This window comes from Nelumbo nucifera, chromosome 2 (genome assembly GCF_055504915.1).
Source record: "Nelumbo nucifera cultivar China Antique chromosome 2, China Antique-T2T, whole genome shotgun sequence".
In the NCBI taxonomy this organism is placed as follows: Eukaryota; Viridiplantae; Streptophyta; class Magnoliopsida; order Proteales; family Nelumbonaceae; genus Nelumbo; species Nelumbo nucifera.
The window spans coordinates 100,674,177-100,698,980 of NC_142650.1; the positions used below are offsets into that span (position 1 = coordinate 100,674,177).

At 37.9% G+C, this 24,804-nt stretch overlaps 1 protein-coding gene across 2 annotated transcripts in view; it reads right to left on the bottom strand.

The window, feature by feature from the left end:
• Nucleotides 1-4,151: 4,151 nt before the first annotated feature.
• The window catches only part of LOC104606330 (villin-2), a 37,269-nt gene continuing 16,616 nt past the window's right edge, over nt 4,152-24,804 (bottom strand). For both annotated transcript variants that reach the window (XM_010271470.3, XM_088898079.1), the window contains exons 15-23: nt 17,267-17,395; nt 13,617-13,764; nt 13,404-13,414; nt 13,169-13,309; nt 12,960-13,085; nt 12,517-12,579; nt 6,402-6,663; nt 4,977-5,203; nt 4,152-4,773 (exon numbers count right to left, since the gene is read on the bottom strand). In XM_010271470.3, coding sequence (XP_010269772.1) covers nt 4,660-4,773; nt 4,977-5,203; nt 6,402-6,663; nt 12,517-12,579; nt 12,960-13,085; nt 13,169-13,309; nt 13,404-13,414; nt 13,617-13,764; nt 17,267-17,395 — 1,221 coding nt within the window. In that variant the 3' untranslated portion in view covers nt 4,152-4,659. The remainder of the gene's footprint in view (nt 4,774-4,976; nt 5,204-6,401; nt 6,664-12,516; nt 12,580-12,959; nt 13,086-13,168; nt 13,310-13,403; nt 13,415-13,616; nt 13,765-17,266; nt 17,396-24,804) is intronic.

Sequence of the window (24,804 nt, forward strand, 5' to 3'; positions counted from 1 at the left end):
TAACTTAAAATATATCAAATCTATTAAACTTTTGAAAATGCATATCATATAAAAATTCATAAATTTTAATTATTAAAATAATTATTCCATTATCAATATTTTATTTTTTATAAAATTTTGAAGTAAAAAACTATTTTTTATATAAAATGTAGATTAATGGATTTGATAGATTCAATTTATATTATATTTTCAAATATTTTGTAAACAATACTTTGAATTTTGTAAATAAAAAATACATTGTTATTTAATGCAAATTAAAATATTAATTAATAATTTATAAAAATTTAAGATATATATACTGTATGCAAATTTATAAAATTTAAGTATTAAAATAATTATTCTATTATGAATATTTTATTTGTATAAATTTTTTAAATTAAAATTCATTTTTGATATATATATATATATATAATACTAACTTTGAATATTATTCTTTTTAATTTATGGTTGAAGTTTTTGAAAATAAATGTATGTTGTTTTTTATTTTCATGTAAACATCAAGTTTAATAAAAGTTATTTTATTACACATATTAACATAAAATAACAAATGGCTTTGTCTTTAATGTACATACATGCCTGGGCATTGGGCATTCACCAATTTGGGTTCGAGTCATGCTCCTCCCTTTTTAAATGAGAGATGTTGGTCGATACACTTTTATATCGCTGTGTATTGGCTAATACTATGCCATACGCACCGATATGATGGCGTATCGAATCGATATGCACGACTAGCAGGATACATTTGCAATCGTAGTGTATCCCGTATCAATGCAGGCGTACACCAAATCTAAGGTTGCCAACTAAGTTTGGAAGGAGTACAAATACAAATATGTAAAGTGCAAACACAAACAAAATAATACAAAATACAACGTTTTGCACTCTACATATTTATATTTGTACATGCATACACAAATACAAATATGTACGGTATAAATACATACAAAATACAAGCTTTTGCACTATATATATTTATATCTGTACTCCTTCCAATTGGAGCCTAAGAAACAACAATGGTACCAAATGTTGTATTGATAACTCAAAGCGTTTGTGGTAGAAAAAATATATATTCTTATAAAATTTGTATTGACCAACCTAAAATGTTGTAAGTGGCAATGGCACCAAATACAACCTAAGTTTCAAGGAAAATGAGGTGTTTGTGTCACTAATAGAGGAAAACCTAATTGGAAACGAAGGATCATGTAAAGGTGTATAGGGTGAGGCTAAAATCTAGACAAATAGTGGTGGTGAAGAAGGAAGGTGGAGATAGATGGAATGTTTCCATAAGAGGTGGAAACGTTGGAGAGAATCAGGCATGGCAACATCATGAAACCGTTGTTTAGTGGTACTGGCAATAGAGAGAGCAATGACTAGGTGTTGGTGTACACGTACATGGAGAAGCCGAAAAGAGGAGCTTGAAAGGGAGTAGGAATGGCAATGGAGCAGGGATCATATTCCTAGTCTCCGACCCTGATTTTGAAACTAATCCCTGTCCCCCAACGGAGATGGAGACTTCATTCCCATCCCTAACCCCGATCCTAGTTGGGGATCTATTAATGCCCATCCCCGTCCTACCCCATCAAAACAATACCCATCCTCGACCCCCAGTGGAGATAGGGAAAATTGTCATACCTCCGAGGGATATGTTCTACATGCAAGAGAGAGAGAAAGAATGAGGTACAACTGGACTAGCTGAAGAGGTTTAAAATAGAGGTTGGGCCAAAAGGCATATCATCGAGAGATGCTCCCAATAAATGACAGGGATGTGTTGTAAGACGTTCTGGGGAGTTGTCTTGTGGGGGGCTGATTTGATCTCATCTCCATCACGACTATATAACGGCGATTGGGCACTAGGATGTTTAGTCCAATAACATATTTACACCAAATTCAATATGTAAGTGGCTGATTTTGGGCTGGTGAGAAGTTGCAGCGAAAGGTCTATGACTGTGATAGTGAAATCGTCCATCTTTTAATTTTTTTTCCTCCAAATTCAACCTTAGACAACTTGTCGGTGATGTGCTTGGAGAAGTGTTGAAGTACTGTAAAGTTCATATTTTGAAAATTAAAAAAAAAACATTCGAAGGGAATTTTGCTCTTCAATGTTTTCTATTAGTCTAACAGCCAAACGATTTTACAAGATATAGTTAAGTAGTTTTGAAATCACATTATACAATTTAGTAAAACTAGGGTTGTTCACGGATCGGGCTGTGTCGGTTTACTAGTGTTTTCCAACCGACCCGACCTGGTCGGGTTACTTAAAGATGAAACCAAAACTGACCATATACTAAGAAAAACTGACCTGGTCGGTTTGAAAGAATCAAAGAAGTAAAAAACTAAGTAACTAGGATAGAGACAACCTAATTAAGTAGTTAGATAACTCGGTAAAGTTTTGGTTTTCATGTGACCGAATCGAACCGTCGATTTACCCATCTTTGCAACCTAAAACCGACCGATGGTGAAAAACCGGACGACTCGGGTTGAGTCAGACCGGGTTGGTCGGTTTGATTGATATGAATTTTTTGCAGCCCTAAGTAAAACCGCAAGGTATATTTAAGTAATTAATTAATATTTAAAAAAAAATAGCTTCATTTGAACTCTAGCTTATAGGTTGACCACTTACGGATCCTTTTCCAAACTCATGGATCTAATATATTTTTGAGATAATGGATCATTATTGAAGTTATTACAGTAGCATGTTGACTGCAAGATATTGCATCATACAAACTATTATTGCATTTGTTGTGTGTTTATACTTGAATCTTAAATTTATGTTGTGTTTGGTACCATTACTGTTTTTATCTGAAATGTTTTGAGGATTGGTGAGAAATATTTGTTATCACATCAGATATGATTCTCATATGTGAGAATCACTTCAACTAGAAAACAACATGTATGGGACTGGTCATTGATATTTATAATTGAAACATTAAATTTGATGTTTCAGACAGAAACAGCAATTTGTATTGATCAATACAAATCATTTCAGGTAGAAAAATATCTTTGGCTGTGATTGTTTGTAGTGTAAACTTTGGACTGGTGTTATATTACACTCCGGTCCAGTTTTGAAGGTGGTTGGTAGAGGTATTAAAACTTGTAAATCGGTGTAAAATTCTGTTCATGTCAAAATTTCCCTTGAAAATCAATGAAAAGTTTATATCAATAAAATCGATGTAAAACTTTCCCTTCTTATCCATTGAAGTAAAATCTTCGAATTTCCTATTGAAAATGACAATTTTGCTTGGAGACATTGATTCCCAATTCTGATTTGCAGAGAATAGTTAATCACCAGGAACAGGGGGTACATTGGTACAAACACAATATTGATGTATTGCAGGGTATTTGGAAGTTACATTAGCATATTTGTGCGTATTCTAATCGTCTTTTCAATACTATTTGCCATATTGAGTACTAGTCCACTTTGTCTTTAGGGCATAGTACGCAGTAGTGTAAGAACGTTGCTTACTAGTATTCTTCAATGGATTTGCCTCAGAATCGTGAATTATGAAGCTAGCTAACATTTTTAGGACCTCGACAGCCGAGCTGAATGATTTTTTAAATCACAAAAATAAAAAAATAAAAAAAAACAATTTAAACAAAGCCATGCTTCTAATCAGTGTTATCAGACCCGGACTGGACACATGACCATTTTTGTCAGTGGGTCATGGATCAAATGGTGCAACCTTCCGATTTGATTGTTCAACTAGCTTAATTAAAAATTTGCAAGAAAGAAAAAAAATAGTTCTGAATTGTCTTTTAAAGTTATTTTATAACAAAATAAGCTTGAAATTGCTTTGAGAAGGCATTTCCATTGACCAAGAATCCCATGTTTTCTTTTTTCAGATTTATGTGAGATGAAAAATTTATTTTCCTAGGTATCACTTACCAGCTCCTAGGCGAATAAATTAACTTTCCTATCTAGGAGAAAGTTGTCAATACTTAGATGAGACAAAAATGCCCCTTTTAATAATGGAAATTTTATGGCTAAGATGGTCATTGCCTTATTTACATGAGAAACAAAAGAACATGGATAAATGCACTTACCCGGGCAAGTGACTTACCGGAAAGCGAGCAGGACATTAACACTAAAACTGGAGTATCTCCAATTCTCCATGTAGAATTGGGAGATCAAAGAGAAGAAATTTAACATGCTAAGCTGATAAACCAACATGGACTCGTTTATAACATTAAGACAAACAACGAGAAGTCTGTTCTTCTATTGGATGATTACAATGCATATACACCCTTTTTCTTGACGAATGAGTAAAGAGTCCATTTCAAAACCCAAACTAAAATAATACACAAGGACCAGTGACCAACTTCCCCCCTAGACACGCTAGACATCAATCCAAGGACATCAAACAGTAAAACTCAGGTATAAAAATAAAAGAATATGGCCTGCCTGCTGCTCTCCTAAAACTACAAACCCTGATTATCACAGGGTCAATAGCAGCAGTTGACTAAAAAACACTTTCCCAGGCAGGCATGATATGAGAATATATGAAGCTGACTGCAACTATCTTCATTATGGAGCAAACATCAAATCCTAGATAGAGCCACCCAAGACTAAACATATAACCACATTTCTCAACAGACAACAGTATAACAAGGCATAATGGATAAAAGCCGGCAAAAAAAATGTAAGCAATCACTACTTGGACTGATTTAAAACAAATCCACCTTCCTCTTCTGCATGTCCTGCTTCCACTTTGGTTGCCGGTAGAATGCTGCTTTTGTCATCCCCAATACAGTCTGGAACTCCTCATCAGATAGATAGGCCTATGAAAATTAACAAAAAAGAAGATTAAATGTTAATAATAAATGAAATAGGTCTCATCTTTAATCAGTTTTGTGCATGCCATGGTATTAGTTTCAAAATAAGAGAGGCAATTCATTGATCTTATAACAGTATTAGTTCATCTCTGAAAGTAGAAAGTACGAGGATTCAACATAATCATTTTCAAAATGATAGCAGAACAAACCTCTCTTTTCTTGAAATCAATTCCACTAACTGGGTTTGCTGACTTGGTCTTCAGTTGATCATATGTAAATGTACCGTCACCTCCATTCTCGTTCGGCTGTATCACTTCTTTAACCAAGTCCTCACCATTGCTTTGTGATACAGATACTACTCCCTCTGTTTCCTTGACTTCTTGAGTTTCTTGGGCATCCTCCACCTCAGGACTAGTATTTTCACTCTTTGTGCCAACTGCAGTTGATGTGGAATGATGTTAGAAAAAACAAGTGGGTTCTTGTTTCTGTGTTTGATAGTTACAGGGGTCTTCCTCAGAAACCTTAAAAAAACAATACATATTAATTCTTTTTTCTTTTGGGCAAAGAAAATCTTCAATTCATAACAAAAAGCACAAAACAGAGGGCACAGCACAAGCATATCCAACATGAAAGAGATCAAACTAAGACGAGAACCTAACTGAAAAAAAAGAAAGAAAAAATGCAAGGTCAAAAGCAGTTCGGACCCCAATATTAGACAAAAAATAGAGGTCCCCCTCCAAATAAGAAACCATAAGGTTTAGCTGAACGCTTTAGCTGTTCAGCAGGCTGTGGAACCAATGATAAGGTTCCACGCCAGTATTTAAATACATGGGGCCCGCATCTTTTACAGTGGGGCCCATTAATTTATTACTGGTGTGGAACTTCATCATTGGTTCCACAGCCCGCTGAACAGCTAAAGCGTTCAGCTAATCCAAATTCCCATTGGGGGGAGGGGGGGAGTAGCACAAGGAAACCCACTTCAGCCAACCCCCCATTGGACACCTGGTGAGAGCTACTAGAAAGGGCAGCAGTGAGGCTCCTGCCAATGTGGGATCTGAAGAGGGACAGATGTATATGGCCTAACCCCTGGCACATACAGAGAGGCTGTTTCCAAGATTTCAACCCTAGTCACCCGGGTCAGAATGGAGGAACCCAACCGTTGTGCCAAGGTACAGCTACAAAAACCTCAATTTACTAAATGAAATAATTTACACAAGAAAGTAAAATGTAGGTGACAACTTACTGGGGTCATCTATAATGATAAATAATATTGTAATTATATATTTCTCATCTAGTCAATATCTTATATTCTATTGCCATTATGGAGAAATTTTCTGAATGAAAATGCAAATGGAGGAACCAAACCTTGGTTAGAAGTATGAACTTAAGGAGCATACTTGACGATAGTAATACTAATAAGTGCAGATCAGATCAGGCTTTGACATGGCTAGACTAGCTTGGCTGAAGGGCCCAAGAGAATAGTGGACTGTCCAAGCCAGGGTGTCCATCAATAAATCCAATGTTTAAAATGTTGGTTTTGGTGAAAATATTGATCACTTGACATATGATATCCTTTTTTCTAGCAAAAAATAAAATAAAATAAAGAAACAGTAGGATCATTGTAATCATCATACCAGGAGGACTCCTGGTGGGTGTAGGACTTCTACTGGCTCGGGCAGGAGATGCATCGGGTGATCGCTTCTTCTTTTCAGCGGTAAGTACATTTGAAAGAGCTGCTACAGCAGCAGCTCTTTGTGATCCTTGGCTCTTGGTAGCTGGCCTAGGAGCTGCTGTTTTGGTTCCACCAGATGGATTAAATGCAGAGTTTAAAGCAGCTAAAGCTGAAGCTCTTTGAGTTGGCCCTCCTTGACTTGAACTGTTGGACTTCTCCTGACTCTGCATTAAAGAAACTTTAACTGGTAAATAGGACATAAAGTTCATCCTAAAATTGAAGCAAAAATCTCTGAAAAATATATAAAACAGAAAAGGATCAATCAGTCCATAGCCTATAATATAATCCCAATTCAAAAATAATTTGCTAAACTGAGAAAAGATGTAACAATGGCACCAAACATGACAATCTGTAAGACTGTAACAGGGACCACAAAAATAGTTTACGGAAAAAGCATGACAAGACATTAAAAACATCCATACTCCAAATCAACACCATAGAGAAATCTTCTCATGCATCTGATCAAGGTTCTAAAAGCCAAGGAGCCTGTTGAGACCCAAACACCCCCTCCAGAACCCACTAGGGGAGTGGAGCAGACCGCCACCTATCAGCCATTCACAAGAAGACAGAGGAGCCAGGCGGCAGAGCCCCAGAATTAGTTACTCAGAGTTGGTTACTCTGCCACCTGAAGATTTTCCACCCATGTTATCTGCCAGAGTTAGTTATTCAGAAATCAGAGAATATTCCCTATGATATTACACCTGTAGGCCAGCTATATAAGGCCATCATCACATAATGAAAGCAATGAATGATTCTCCCTTAATTTTCCTCTCCCTGATTCCAGTTTCTTCCTTCCCTCCCTTCTCTCTTTTCTCTCCATCTTCTGTTTCAGGAGGGCAAGCCTCCCTCGAAGAGGTTTCCGAGGTGAGCGGAAACTCACCAAGTTGGTATCAGAGCAAGGTTGCAGACCAGCTATGCCGCAGACAAGATCCTCTACCATGGAAGACAGAGTTGACCAACTTGAGATTGGGTTCCATCAGGTACTGAACGAACTCAGGGATCTCAAGGTGGTCATCTCTAACCTCGCCTCCCAACAACAATCCGGCGAGACTAGTCATCCAACAGGGGCCGATGCCTCTGTTTCCGGTAGCCAGAGAACTAGGGGTTACCCCGCCGGAAAGGTTACTAAAATCAATTTTCCCAACTATTCCGATGGAGATCCCATTCCTTGGATTTTCAGAGCAGAGAGATTCTTCGAGTATCATGAAACCCCTGCACACCAGCGTGTCGCCATCGCTTCCATTCACCTAGAAGGAGATGCTATTCTCTGGCTTCAGTTGTATCGACAAACCCATCCTCAGGTAACTTGGGCGGAGTTCACAGAAGCCCTGTGCATCCGTTTTGGGCCGACGGCGTTCGTGGATTACGACGAACTCCTCACTCGACTAAAACAGACCGGGACAATAGCAGACTACCAGCTCGAGTTCGAAAGAATGGCGACCAGGGTACATGGATGGCCGGAGAAGGCTCTGGTAGGGTGTTTCATGGGAGGTCTCAGAGAAGACATCCGCCTGGAAGTGAGAGCTCTTCAACCAGCGACAGTCATGACGACGGTGGGAATGGCTCGCCTGCAAGAAGAGAAGATAGATAGCATGCGCAGAACCAGCAAGCCTTCCTACCCGAATGTGAGGGCTCCCCAGTGGACCGAACAGCAACCCATGAAACAAATTGGGGATTCTCAGAAGCCCATTCTGTCCAGGCCCACTGTGCCCTTCAAGCACCTCTCATGGGCTGAGATGCAGGCCCGACGCGAGAAGGGCCTCTGCTACAATTGTGATGACAAGTTTGGACCAGACCATAAGTGCTGAGTCCAGCGAGTGTTTCTCCTTCAGACAGAGGAAGAACCGGAAGAAAATGTAGAAGACTGTGAACTGATCTCAGTTGAACCAGAACTAGGGGGAGCCGAGATCTCCTTACACGCCCTCATGGGCCTCAACCCTCTTCAGTCCATGCGAGTAGAAGGAAGGTTGGTGGGCCGATCTGTGATGATCTTGATTGACAGTGGCTCAACCCTGAATTTCATCACTTGCCGATTAGCAAGGCAATTAGGTATGTCTATACAACCCACTCCACTCTTTTCAATCTATGTGGCTAATGGAAGTCAGTTGACATGTGATGGTGTGTGCAAGAAGGAAAGGATCCTTATACAAGGCCACTATTTCGTGGTGGATCTCCACCCATTGGATTTTTCAGGGGCTGATATTATTCCGAGAATTCATTGGTTACGTGGCCTAGGGCCAGCACTATGTGATTGGGCCAAAATGACAATGGACTTTTATCAAGATGGTCAAACTTGCCACCTCCAAGGGGTGCGACCTCCAAGTCCCCAAGGTGATACTGTAACTTCCATATTACGAGCCTCCAAGGATACTGGACAGCCCTTATTTATGCACTTAGGCATGCAGCCCACAGCTCCAACTTTAAACAATCAAGGCTGTGACCAACCCATGGAAGCCCAACACAAGGCACTACGATCGATACTCGATCATTTTGTTGATGTGTTCAAGGAACCAAGCCAATTACCTCCACCCCGGGCCCATGACCATCAGATACCCCTCTTACCAAATTTTAAACCGGCCAATGTGAGGCCATATAGATACCCCTATTTCCAGAAGCTAGAAATTGAGAAGGCGGTAAGAGAGCCAATGAACAAAGGGCATATACAAACCAGCACCAGCCCATTTTCATCCCCTGTACTCCTAGTAAAAAAGAAGGATGGTAGTTGGCGGTTTTGTGTAGATTACCGGGCCCTGAATCAGATTACAGTGAAGGACAAGTTCCCAATACCCCTCATTGATGAACTGCTGGATGAGTTAGGAGAAGCACAGGTGTTCTCCAAACTTGATCTGCGATCCAGGTACCATCAGATCCGGGTTCACCAGGCCGACATCCACAAGACCGCTTTCCGAACCCATGATGGTCATTTTGAGTTCCTGGTTATGCTGTTTGGGCTCACCAACGCCCCCTCCACCTTTCAGGCCCTTATGAATGACATTTTCAGGCCTTTCTTAAGGCAATTTGTTTTAGTATTCTTCGATGACATTCTGGTTTACAGCAGGGACTGGGGCACCCATATGGAACATCTGAGACTTACTCTCACCACTCTAAAGGAACATCAATTACATGCCAAAATGACCAAGTGTTCTTTTGGACAAAAACAGATACAATACTTAGGCCATGTGGTTGCAGCAGGGCAGGTCATGGCAGACCCAGAAAAGATAGAGGCCATCCAAAAATGGCCCAAGCCCACTACCGTTAAGGCTCTCAGGGGTTTCCTTGGGCTTACAGGGTATTATAGGCATTTCATTAAGGGGTATGGGCTCACGGCCGCCCCTCTAACGCGCCTGTTGAAGAAGGATTCTTTCAGATGGGCTGATGAAGCCCAACGGGCCTTTGAAGACTTGAAGACAACAGTTTTGAGCCCTCCAGTCCTTATTCTTCCAGATTTCACTCAGCCCTTTGAGATTGAGTGTGATGCCTCAGGTACAGAGGTGAGGGCCGTCCTAATGCAGAAGGGGCAGCCCATTGCTTACTTTAGCAAGGCCTTATCAGCCGCCCACCAGAACCAGTCCACTTATGTCAAGGAGATGATGGCAGTGGTAATGGCAGTCCATAAATGGCGTACCTATCTATTGGGACGCCAATTTATCATAAGGTCAGACCAACAAAGTCTGAAATATATAGCAGAACAAAGAGTGCACACTCCAGAGCAACAAAAGTGGCTGAGTAAACTGATGGGCTTCGACTACCGAATAGAGTATAAACATGGGCCTGCTAACAGGGTAGCTGATGCCTTATCACGGGTAGAAGAGCTGGCCCAACTAACCTACTCTCAGCCCAGTTTTCCCTTGTTTGAAACCATAAGGCAAGAAGCAAGGACGGATCCGCAGCTGCAGGACATTAGGGAAAAATTAAGGCAGAACCCTTCCCAGGTTGCAGGTTACCAAATTGTGGGACCAGACCTCTTCTTCAAGGGACGGTTCGTGATTGCTCCAAATTCCAGCCACAAAACTGAACTATTGAAGTTGTTTCATGATTCCTCCTTGGGAGGACATTCAGGAGTGCTAAGGACTCTAAAGAGGCTCAGCAGCCACTACCATTGGGTAGGTATGCGCAAGGATGTGCTACACTATGTGTATCTGAATGCCAGACCTGTCAATGGCAGAAATACTCCTCACAGTCTCCCGCAGTCCTCCTATAGCCCCTCAAGATTCCAGAGCAAGTATGGGAAGACCTCTCCATGGACTTCATCACCGGACTTCCCCGTTCTTTAGGGAAGGAAGTTATCATGGTAGTAGTTGACCGTCTCACCAAGTATAGCCATTTCTCTGCCCTGCCTCACCCTTACACCGCAGCAACGGTGGCTGACATCTTCATACGGGACGTCGCCAAATTGCATGGGAGACCAAGATCCATTGTATCGGACCGTGACCCTGCCTTCCTAAGTTCATTCTGGAAGGAATACTTCCGATTGCAAGGAACCCATCTGCACCCATCCACAAGTTACCACCCCCAGACGGATGGACAGACTGAAGTTCTTAATCGGTGCTTAGAAGCCTACCTGAGGTGCTTCATAGGGGAGAAGCCCAAACAGTGGGCTCACTGGCTTCCATGGGCAGAATACTGGTACAACACAACTTATCAGTCAGCAGCAGGAATGACACCCTTCAAGGCTCTATATGGCAGAGAACCTCCTCCCATATTACCTTATGAATTTGGGTCGGCTAAGATGGTAGAAGTAGAGACTCGCCTACTGACTAGAGATGAGATCCTTAGACTGCTCAAGGCCAACTTGACTAAAGCCCAGCAAAAGATGAAGGCCTACTATGACTCTCACCACCGCCCACTAGAGTTTCAGGTAGGTGATTTTGTCTACCTTAAGCTCCAACCTTACCGCCAGGTCTCAGTGATGAGACGGGCTTGGCACAAGCTAGCTCCCAGATATTATGGGCCCTATAAGGTGCTGGAGAGAGTGGGCCTTGTTGCTTACAGATTGGACCTCCCTGCTACCTCAAAGCTACACCCGGTGTTTCACATTTCACTTCTCAGGAAAGCTGTGGGGAATCATACCCCTATCTCACCGAACTTGCCCCAATTTACAGATGAAGGGGACATTTACACGGAGCCTGTCAAGATTGTGAATTTCCGATGGGTTCGGCGAGGAGGGCAGGTGGTACTAGAAGCCAAGGTTGAATGGGCCAGTCTGCCTCCAGAAGAGGCCACATGGGAACCTTATCTAAGGCTGAATGAGAGGTTTCCCAACCTAGACCTTAAGGGCAAGGTCAGTGCTAAGGGGGGAGGAACTGTTGAGACCCAAACACCCCCTCCAGAACCCACTAGGGGAGTGGAGCAGGCCGCCACCTATCAGCCATTCACAAGAAGACAGAGGAGCCAGGCGGCAGAGCCCCAGAATTAGTTACACTCAGAGTTGGTTACTCTGCCACCTGAAGATTTTCCACCCATGTTATCTGCCAGAGTTAGTTATTCAGAAATCAGAGAATATTCCCTATGATATTACACCTGTAGGCCAGCTATACAAGGCCATCATCACATAATGAAAGCAATGAATGATTCTCCCTTAATTTTCCTCTCCCTGATTCCAGTTTCTTCCTTCCCTCCCTTCTCTCTTTTCTCTCCATCTTCTGTTTCAGGAGGTCAAGCCTCCCTCGAAGAGGTTTCCGAGGTGAGTGGAAACTCACCAGAGCCCCCTTTGACAGTATAGTGATATTACAAAAAAGTGCTAACCTAAAGTTGCTGGCAAACTAAATCAGCAACACAGCTTGAATTTGAAGCACTCATTTTATTGTACAATATTGGCAAGATAAGAAAAAGCAAGTACATGCCACATATAAGGTCATCACCTACGAAGCATCATATAATTCCAAACCTTTGCAATCCACGTAACTATTCCTTGAGTACATGATATTAAACTGGATGGTAATTTGAAACTTCTAAACCAAATCACTGTATAATTTTATCACAGTAAACAGGAATAGTGAACCAGGTCAAGCATTCACCTCTGAAGCATGTGTTGAGCCAAAGAGCAACAGGACCTTCTTTTCAAATGAATTCCCCTGAGCCTGCAGTTTCATAAAGACATCATTTATGATTGAACAAGATATATGAAGAATAATAAAATAATAAAGTAAATAAGACTATAGAAAATAAACGTTGTTCACATAAATAATGCATCCATGTTGGAGGATCTACAATAGTTAAAGGTTAATTTAAAGCCATGAACTTTTCAATGTTCATTTTTTTAGCAGAATTATAGAATTATTAGAGTTTGTAACAGGTTAAGTCCAATTATGGATTATTATGTTTCCTGCTTCTGTGCTGTCTTTGACTTTTGCTGCAACAGCACCAATTTTGACATTATTTGAAGCCAAAGTTAAGTACCAACCCTAAAAATATTTCAAGGTAAACCTAATCAGAGATGTTTCATAATTGCAGAACATACCAGGGCTTTTGAGGAATCCCATGAAAAATATGTTGTGAAGAAGCATGGTTCATTTCCTTCTGTGACCTTGTAAAGTGGTACATCAGGAGGCAAACCTTCAAGATTTGCTGCCAGTTCTATGTATTTCTGCAAAAATATCATAATGCATAAGGTGAAATCAGAGAATCTAGAAAAGCTAGGGGAAAAAGGTTCTTTCTGAGCAATAATACCTGACCAATTTCAAAAGCCTTCTGCTTTTCTTTGCTATCCACACACTGGCCAACCCAAACAAATACCTCAGCATGTGTATCAAGTATTAAAATGTCCTCAGTCAACAGATCATCTTGAGAGAAGTTGTAAACTTCTGATACCTATAAATTAGAAGTAACAGTTGAAAATGAAAAACCAAAGATATCCAATGAAAACATAAGAAAGTCTAACAAAGTCTTGAAGCATGAGACGCACCTCAAACTTTCCTGGAAGAGCAGCATTGTAATAGCAATATAGAAAGAGATAAGAACAAGTAGAAAAGAATGATCAGCAGCTTCATTTTAGCAGTTACAAAATGATCAGAGTTAAGTCATACCAAAGTTAACCAAGTTCATCAGAACATTAATGTCCATGTTCTGAAGTGTAGATTGCACCAACAAGATTAGGAATTCAGGATTGAGCACCAACCTTTGTTGAATGAGAACATGTACAAATGAGGATCCCTAACAGTTTCTTGTGTTACTTTTTTGCTAATGTAACTTTGTTTCCCTCCTAATGCAAACCAGAAGGCTGAACTCTCGGTTCCTTCCTTTGCATGTTTCAAAACAACTCCTGGCTGAACCATTAAGAAATTTAACATAGAAGTGATTAATTAAATAATAATACAAGAATGTATAAAATATTTCCAAGCTTACAAAATCAACAGTAATATTTTTTGATCAATAAATCAACAGTACTATTACAATGATAGAAATGAATTAATCACTTGGCATTGTTGCCAATGAAGAAATTAAAGCACTTACCTTTCAGGTCTTCGTTCAATCAGGACTTTTCCTTTTTATTACTAATTTCTAATAAAGTACTCGGATAAACTAGATTTATCAAGGCCTTATCCCAACATATGTATTTGGTATGATTACAGTCTAATCTATCCCCACACTGCTCCCCCACTGTTCCACCATTTCTAAGCAATATCCTCCATCAGTCATCAGCCCCAGGCCCCAGGAAACAGTGTAGCATGATCTTGAAACGATGATTTTATTCAAATAATTAATTAAAGAAATAAAATTGTATAAATAGTTATTAGGTTCAATGAATAAAATTATTTAGCAGAACATGTTTTTTTCTTTTTTGATGACAAAAGATTTCACTCAAAAAGTATGGTCGCGCTCAGTAAATCTGAAGTCTGAAGTTTGAAAAGAAAAAAAAAAACTCTAAAAAAGCTCTGAAAGCATTCAGTGAAATTTGCTTTTCTGCTTTTGCAGACATCTGAATATAGTGGAATTGTTCAATAATCTGAATATTGTGAGGTCTGAAAATTGTGCATTTTACTAATTTACCCATGAAGTTGTTATTTAAAAAAAATGAAAAAGATTAAAATAATATGCTATTATAGAAAACATTATAAAATATTAGAAAAAGAAAAAATATTGTGAATTGATGCAATAAAATATTAAACAAATAATAAAAAAGACTAATAGATAATATTTAAAAGTGTATAAAAAGATTAATACTATAAAAATAATAAAAAATTAATAATCAATAAATAACATCATGAAAAATTAAAAAATAAAGTTAAAAAAGATAAAATAGTAAAAATTATTATAAATATTATAATAAAAATGTAAAATATTAATAAAATAATAGTAGTAAAAATTAAAAATATAAAAAATATAATATAGTATTATTAAAAATAATATAAAATATAATAATATTAATAAATAACACTAGAAAATATCTTTTATTAGCAAGAATGAAAGAACAAAATTAGCAAACTGGGTTTTTTTTGAAGCCCAGCCACTGTGGTTCAAAAAACACAAAAAAAGCACAAGAATTAACAAAAAAAGACACAAGATATTATTTATGGCTATGTATAATATTCAAAAAACTTGAGATTTGATTTTTTTTGCAGATCTAGAATTTTGGGAATGTAGAAGTAGGTTTTGGAGGCTTTGGGCATGGAAGAAGGCTTCTTTTTGGGGTTAGAAACATAGTTTCCAAGGTGTCAAGGCGACAGGGGGGCGCCTTGTCGCCTAGGCGAAGGATTTTTACAAGTAAAAATCACATACCCTAGGGTAGTTCCCTAGGTTCCATAACCAAATTTATTTAATAACTATCAATAATTTTCATAAGAAAATTATAAACTTCATGTTTAAGTCTAGAAAATCAACATATTTATGAAAAAAATGAAGGAAAGAAAATTCAAAAAATATAGGGGCTGAACCCCCTATTTTTGTTATAGGAAAAGAAGAAGAAGAAGAAATGTGTTGATTAGACAAAAATTTAAGTTCTTCCCTTATTGGTTCAGATTTTGAAGTCATTGAGGGTTCAATACAGAAGTTATCAATGTTGTGTTGATTAAACCCTAACAAATAAGAAAATAATAAAAACAAATTAGTTTATAAACACAAAAAATGAATATTTTTCTTTAATAATGTCTATTTTATAATTATAAACCCTATTTTTGTTATAGGAAAAGAAGAAGAAGAAGAAATGTGTTGATTAGACAAAAATTTAAGTTCTTCCCTTCCCTTACTTATTGGTTCAGATTTTGAAGTCATTGAGGGTTCAATACAGAAGTTATCAATGTTGTGTTGATTAAACCCTAACAAATAAGAAAATAATAAAAACAAATTAGTTTATAAACACAAAAAATGAATATTTTTCTTTAATAATGTCTATTTTATAATTATAATCTCAAAAAAGTAACAACATCAAAGTATTTTATTACACAGTATGCAAAACTGTTTGGCGACTGGGCGAGGCAAGCCTCCAAGGATGCCTTGTCGCCTAGACAAGGCTTGTTAAAAGCCTTCTTCCCCCCCCCCCCCCTCATTTTCCACCTTTAATTATGTTGAGGATTTAATCATTTTTGTGTAGATTTAGCAGTAATTTTTATATGTTAATTGTTAAATAGGAAGTGGGGATCACAGCATTTATATTTGGTCCTTTGTAGATGGTTTCTTTTTGTTTCTTGTCTTTTATGTGTTTTTAGAGGCTTGCCGCCCAATAAGGGCATATTAGTCATTGTACTCCACTTTATATTTTTTAATATAAATACTAGTGAAGGGGGCGACCAGAATTAAGCTCTATTTTTCTCTCTTAAATCTCTTCTCTTCTCTTTCTTCTCTTCTTCTTCAAGAAATATTCCTTTTACAGATTTTTATTTCAGCACTTTTCTACTAATTACTCTTCAAAATGGAGCTGATACAGGCATAGCATGACAGAAAAAAAAAAAAAAAAAAAAAAAAAAAAAAAAAGATGATACACCCAATTTCCTGTACCAGCCTTCTTGCTGATATGATACGATATGCTTGATATGGGGCCTATGGGGTCAAAGTTTTAAACCTTGCCCTTGAGGATAGTTAGCCACAGCTAACCACCTTGTAGAATACAAATCCCCCCCCCCCAAGTGAACCATTCGCAATCCATTTGTTCCCTTGATGCCCCTTGCTTTCCCAGCCCATTAGCTACTGATGATTTCCATCTCACCTGAATCCTTATCTCTTCCATTAATCTTTGTAGCTCTCTCAAAATAATCTGTGCTTCCACAGAGCCCCTTGCTACCATTCAGCTAGCCCACTACAACTTGGGAATCACCTTCAACTTCCAAATTTCTGAACTTGAGTGCTTCTGCCTTTCTTAAGCCAATAAGAACTGCTCAAATTTCTACCTTAGTTGAATCTCCAACCCCAAAGAATTCTAATATGTGTTGGTACTCATTTCTGAATTCTCCACCCACTTCCAATTGTCTCGGATTACCAAAGCTGCATCCATCAAAATTTGGCCTTATTGTTTGTAATTGTACCTGATTGTGGGGGGTGCCAATAAACAATTGATATAAAGGAGCTTGACGTCAGTATTGGGGTTCTAGATTTTGGTTTGGTTTGGGTTTTCTAAATAGCAAGATTCTTGCTTCAATGAGGTTAACATCGTCTGGTAAAGAGGGTATGATACTCCATCTTTTCCTTTTTTGTGCTTTTCCTCTATTTTTGTATTGTTGTTGTGTGCTTCCCTGTTGTACTCATTCTATTTCTCTTTCTAATAAAAATTATTATTATGTATCAAAAAAACAAAAAGATGATAACTAGAATGCATTACCTAATAGGAGAGCATACCTTCAAAAATTCTGCAATTTTTGCAGCCAATTGTTGTTGCTCAAAGGTACTTTGGTTTCCATGCCAAGTGAAAATTGAAGAGCCAGATTGCAAAAGGAAACAATCATTAGAGCTCAAGGATGTTGCCACCTAAAAAGAAGAAAAACAAATCAGAAAAAATCACATTACAGCAAGAATGTATGAATACACACACACAGACACATACAGAAATAAATATTGAAGCCAAAAAATAACAGTAATGAAGGAACTCTCTAGGTCATGGAGGTATGAAGATTGCCAAATTAATTGGCTATTTTTCTTTGATAAAAAAATGGTTATTTTTCTTAGGGGAATGAAGCATTTGTTCAATCAGTAAATTGACCTAAAAAAAGGAGAACTATAGAGGACCAATTAAGACCAAAAAAAAAACATAAAGGAAGTCAATGGATTTGTCAATGAGACTGAGTATTTGTTAGGAAGATGGTTCCTATCCCTTTTAAGTGCTGTGTAAGGTCTCCCATTATGGGGTTTGTTTTTATAGGAGGGTTTCTTAAAAATTGGAGTTAATGAGTGTATTAGTTTCTTTTCTCTCTTCAGTGATTGTAAGATTGTTTTATCACCTCTTGGAAACTTTTTTTATATGTTTTAACAAAATTTCCTTTTACTATAAAAAAATGCATGCACACATGCAAGTTATTGATGAACAATGGCAGAAAATTTCCCATCATATCATTAGACATACAAGTATTTATGGCTAAATATGTAAGAGTATTTATTGCATGCAATTATCTTCTCAATGACCTTGAAAGATAATATACATCTACTTAAGTACAGAAATAGATACAGGTATTCTAAAATTCCTAAAAATTTCCCAGGTTCATGCAGGCAAAAGTATATTTCAAATATCGCAAGTTCCTAGCAAACTCTTCTCAACAAGAGTGTCAAGTGAGAAGGAAATTTAGTCATCAACCATGATGCTGATGAAAAAGAATTCGTTGTTGTAAACAAGAAATCCCATCAAAAAGTCTTTAAGAAGGGGGATTTCATTCTGAATGACTTTATTTGGACATTTCAAAATTACAATTAATGTATTTGATGGTAGTCATGTCTTTAATGATTTATCTGTGAGGCATTATATGTTTTCACTTACCATTATGTGAAAGGCTTAAGGACAACTCTTTTTTTTCTTGGATGAGGCACTTGCATGGCTCGTATCTCTTTTTGTAATAAATAAAAAAAGAAACTTCATTAATAAGAGAAAAAGGAATACTAAATAGGTGATAAGATATCACCCATAGAAATGGAAAAACAACCACCCTCCTCTAAACCTTTAGGTAAAAAATTATTCCCTGACCACACCTTCAAAAACAGGATACCTTACAACCTAAACCTTCTCAAAACCACCTTTCCATCTCCAACACTCTCCCTACCAATCTTTAATTCTTTACCATCGTTTATAAAACCAACTCCTGCCCCCCTGATTATTGCTTCACAGGGTGCATCCCTGTTAGAAGTTATATATTTGTTTATATGTATTGGTGGCAGGGTAAAAGCGTCTTTTTCTTTACATTATGTAAACAGATGCAGTTTTGTAATTCTCTTTTATATTCAGTTAAGATCATGGTTTAAAGTATCGATACGATACAGTGTTTTGGAACCCCAACTTTTTTTAATAAAAAAAGCCTGTTTTTAGCTTCCCAAAAACCAAAATTTGAAAAAAAAAAACTAAAAAAAAAAGAGTTTTGGGCGTTTCTAAGTACCGATACGATACTGCCGATACGCGTATCATATCGATACTTTGAACCTTGGTTAAGATAAGTGGCAGTTAGGAGATCTCGTTCAGTTCAATCTCCTCTGCTTTCAGCCCTAATTCCTTGTTCTTTCTCTTCTCTTTCTCTCCTATTTTCTTCTTTCTTTCAGCCCAGAATTATTTCATACGTATTTCTCTTACTTTCTATTATTTTGTGGCCTATTCAAGGCCAATTACATGGTATCAGAGCACCATTAATCACCATGGCTTAGCTTGGACTACAACAGTGGAATGTTGACCACTCTGTTTTTAGTAGAAATGCCTCTTCAAGGAAGATCATTCCAGCAATTTATGTTAATATCATTATTACAGAGAGTGATACACAAGGGATTAGCAAGTTGAAATAGTTCCTACAATAGAGGTTTCAAATCAAGGACTTGGGACATCCAATATTTCTTGAGAATTGAAGTGGCAAGAGCAAAGTGGGGAATCTCTTTTTCACAATGAAAGTATGTACTTGATTTGTTGGAGGAAATAGGGTCACTAGTAGACATGTTCACAGGCTGGGCTCAGGCCAGGCTTTAACACTTATTAACAGAAAACGTCCAGGCCTGAACCCAAGCTCAAGACTGGCCTGATTATCGGACCTATTCTTGAGCCTGATCCCAGCCCTAATATAAAGCCCAAAGTATGTACATTATGCAATATCTTAGTTCTATCTTCTAATTCCATTTTTTTAACTTATTCAAAAATATTGCTGCCCAAGATATAATTATACACCTAAGTTCAAACTTATATATATATATATATAATGTATTATAAACACATACATACATACATAGAATTACCGGGTCGTCTCAAGCTCAAACCCAGGCTTATTTAAAAAGCCAGGCCCAAAAAATATGCGGGCATAATACTTGTAGCCTAAGACCAAGCCCACAGGCCTCAAAACAGGCTGGGCTAAGCAAGCCCATTAGGTTAGCCAGCTCATGAACAAGTGTAGTTACTAGGAAGTATACCACCAATTATTGCACTTTTCTTGGAAGAGTAAGAAGTCAACAATTGCCATCTTTTTTTTTTTTTTTGACAAAAAGGTAAGTTATTGTATTGAACTCCACTATCAAAATTACAAGTGTGAGCTTTATAGGCACCATGTACAGCCATCTTTTCATCCATTTCAGAGTAGGATTATTTAAGGCGCATAGAGGTAAGGGGATCTTCTTTCCACCTGGGCTAGGGTTCAACACTGTTGCTATTGTACTTTGCTTTAAAGTTAGGATTTTCTGAGAAAATGAGGCATTCCAACGTCTAGAACTCACATCCAATGAACTACAGCCCTGGATGTCATGCTTGCCATGTTTATTTAATCCCCCATGGGTTGATCAGGGACTACAAGTTTACATGCTACAAACAGTGCTTATGCAACAATTTCATGGGGATTCACCCCATACCATTAAATGGTGAAATGTGATACAAGCAATTAAGGGCACCAACTTAGGCGTGTGGACATTTTTTATGCTTATTTGATCTTATTTCTTTCTATTCTGAGAGAACTTATGTTTAGACCAGTTAAACCATGTGGGATCTCTATGTGGCCTTAATTTCTAGAGGCAGGAAAGCAAAGACTAGGTGTAGTATGATGCCATTTGCAGTTGGTTGGGGTATACTGATGGAAAGAAGTAAGCAAGGTCCAAAGTATCAATACGATACACCCCGTATTGGGCACATCATATTGTATCATGTGGTTTCCAATAAACCTGTTTAAAGGTGTTTTCAGGAAACAACATATTTCATTTATTAAATAATATAAAAACATCTATAAAAATGAATGTTTGAAGTTGGGAAGTCTTTTGTGTCATAGTCTGAGTCAAATTATGCTTTGGCATAATCGGTTGGATCATCTATCTTTTGGGTCTTTAAAGAGTCTTTTTCCTACTTTGTTTGAGTTAACCAAAGTGTCTAGTTTGAAGTAGGGAAGTTGTGAATTGGCAAAGCATTGTAGATCAACTTATCCATTGAATAATAAAATAAGTACTATTCCTTTTGAAATTGTGCATACCGATGTTTGCGGACCATACCATATTACTGCTATTTTTTTATCAATAACACTTTCATTAATTCATCAGTAGAAAATTTACAAGTGGAAGACAAACACACTTAGATTCCAAGAGTCGCAAAGAGCTTCAAGAAAGGAAAAAAGAAAAAGACAAAGACACTAATGTTACAGCTTAGCCCAAAACAATGAATCCCTTTCTGCCCCTTTTTTAGCCAAACCGCCAGCTAGGGAATTAGCCGATCTTTTAATCCAACATGTCTTAACTTCCATCTCCCGCACCAGCCACTTGAATTTCCTCTTCTCATTATTGTACTTCCATAAATCATTTTGATCTTTAGTCAGCCACCCTATCACCACCTCTGAATCCCCTTCAATTATGAGTTTCTTGATGTTCAATACCATATTACTGCTACGGGTGGGTACAAATAGTTTCTATTATTTGTTGATGACTTCTCTTGGTTTTCATCAGATGATTCTGACTCATTTTGGGATTAGAATCAAAAGTCTCAAATCTGATAATGCCAAGGAGTATTTTGCAAAACCCTTGGCCTCATATCTTCTTGAGCATGGGGTTATTCATCAAAGCACTTGTCCCCATACACCTCAGCAAAATGGAGTAGCTAAGAAAAAAAAATAGACACATCCTAGAAGTTGCAAGAAGCATCATGTTGAACTCTAATATTCCTATACGTTTCTAGAGGGATGCCATTCACACCGTTGACTATCTCATTAATAGGATTCATTCACAATTCTTAGATATAAAAGCTCCTTTTAACTTGTTGTATCCTAATAAGGAACAGTTTTCTATTCCTCTCAAAACCTTTTGGATGCACTTGTTTGTTCAAATACTTGGGTCTAACCATTCTAAATTTGATCCTAAGGCAGCCAAGTGTATTTTTCTTGGGCATGTACAAAATCAAAAAGGCTATTGTTGTTATGATCCCATCTCAGGGATCCATTTTGTGCCCATGGATGTTACCTTCTTTGAAGATGTCCCCTATTATCCTAGGGTTTCATCTCAGGAGGGGAGCGATGAGCAGGATATATTTGCATAGGAAGTCTTATTGCCTATTCCTGCAAATGAAGGGAAGTTGTCAAAAGGTAAAGAATTGAGGATGTTTCACAGACGATGGTGGAGGTAAGTCAGTCCTAGTAATGAGCAGTCCAGGCCAGTTCCAGTCTCATTTGCGGCACCAGATTCAAGTATTACACCCACTTTACCTATTCTAACTACAAATGACTAGACCTGTTCATGGACCGGGCCAGGTCGGGCCGAGCTTTTACTCTGTATTAACAGATTTTTCTAAGTCCCGAGCCCGAGCCCAGCCCGACCATCGGGCCAACAACCTGGGCCCGAGCCCGGTCCTCATAAAAAGCCCGAAGTCGGGGCCTGGGCCCGAGCCCAAAATTTAGCCCATACTGTTAGTACTGCTGAAGTGGTTGAATAGAGAGAGAGAAATTATAAATAAAAGAATAAAAAATGTATATATTAAATTATAAATATATGTTTTAATAAATATTATATTATTTATATATTTTATATAATATATAAAATACATATTATATATTTTATAAAATATATAATGCAGAGTCGAGCCGGGCTTTTTTGACAAATCCCGAGCCCGGCCCAAAACACAGTTGAGCTTACTGTGTTAGGCCCGAGGTCAAGCCCGCAAGCCTAATTACATGACCAAGCCCGACCGGGGTGCGGGCCGGGCCATCGGGCTACCCAGCCCATGAACAGATTTACAAATGACCTCCTTATTGCACTATACAAATGGAAGCATCGTTGTACCTCATCTACCGCCCATTCCATCTCCCACTTTCTTTCTTATGACCACCTTTCATCATTATATAAGTCCTTTTTGGATTCCATTGTTGCAATTCCTATTCCTAGAATTGTGCAAGAATCCCTAGTAGTGCCTAAGTGGAAGGACGCAATGAGAGTTGAGATAGACGCCCTTGTGAAAAATTATACTTGAGAATTAGTAAATCAGTCGAGAGGAAAGAAACTTGTTGGGTGTAGATGGGCATTCACGGTAAAGTATAGTGTCGATGGTACAATCGAAAGATACAAGGCTAGACTGGTTGCTAAGGGATACACAAACTTATGGTATTGATTACTTGGAATTTGGAAACTTTTACACTAGTTGCCAAAATGAACAACATCAGAGTTTCGTTGTCTCTTGTTACTAACTTCTCATGGCCATGGTTTCAAATGGATGTTAAGAATGCTTTTTTTTCTAAATGGTGACTTGCAGGAGGAGGTGTGTATGGAGTTACCTCCTAGTTTTTATGATGTAGATGTTGGTAAGTTTATAGGTTGAAGAAAGCATTCTATGAAACAAACTCCAAGAGCATGGTTTGATAGATTTAGACTTGCTTTAGAAAGGTTTGGCTATGTACAAGCCTAATCTGATCACACTCTTTTCATTAAGAATGAAGGCTCTACTTTGACTCTCCTAGTTGTGTATGTTGATGACATTGTGATGATAGGGAATAATATTAAAGAAATTAATTCCCTTAACCAGTTGCTTAATCAAGAGTTTGAAGTGAAAGATCTACGTGAGTTGAGGTATTTCTTTGGGATTGAAGTGGCAAGGTCCAAGCATGGCATTTTTATTCCCTAGAGAAAATATGTTCATGATCTCCTAGAAGAAACTGAAAAATTGGGGGCTAAACCTGCTGACACACCTATTGAGCAAAATCATAAGATAAATGTAGAAGATGGTGATCCTTTTGAAGATAAAGGTATGTATCAACGACTTGTAGGAAAGCTTCTCCATCTTTTCCTGACTTGCCCTGACATTTCGTATGCTGTCAGTGTTGTTATATGCACTCTCCCAAGACAACTCACATGCTTGCTATTAAAAGGATATCAGCCTACTTGAAGAGGTGTCCATATCAAGGTATACTTTTAAAAATAATGGTCATATGAAGATAGAAGTATATACAGCTGTAGATTGGGTAGGATGTATTGATGATAGGAGATCTACCTCAAGGTATTGTACTCCTATTGGAGGAAATCAATCAAAATGTTATTGCTTGCTCCAATGCCAAAACTGAGTATCGGTCTATAGCTAATGGTGTAGCTAAAGTTTTAAGGTTGAGATCACTTCTTGAAGAATTGGGAATCGAGTATGAAAGACCTTTGATGTTGTATTGTGATAGCCAATTTGCCATTAACATTGCTCATAATCCGATACAGCATGATAGAATAAAACATATTTTAAGTGGGCTGACATTTCTTCCTTATGTAGCCTCTGATATGCAGCTTGCTGATCTCTTCACCAAGGCAGTCACCAAAGTCGATCTAGACACAGATTTAAGTTGGGAATGTCAAATATCTTTTCCCAACTTGAAGGGGAGTGTATAGAAAAGAGCTAATCAGTTTGTGGTCCCACTAGTTTATTATTTTATTATGTTATTTTGCTGTTAGCTCTTTATTTTTCTGATGTTATTGGTGGCAGGGGTATTCCTATCATTGCAACCTTTTATTTTTTGTTTAATATAAATAGCAACATGTGTGGTGGCAGAACAGATTAGATTTCTACACCCCTTTTCTCATTCTTTCTTCTCTCTTGTTTCTCTGTTTTTTTCTCTTGCTTTTTCTTGTTGAAAGAAGTCAGATTATCCATGTTTATTGTCAACTATATTAATCAGGCTTCATTTGGTACAGATTTTTACTCTGCTGATATTGCCAAAGTTGATGTTTAAGAGTTGAAGTCTAAGGATGTTGTCAACTTGTCATTG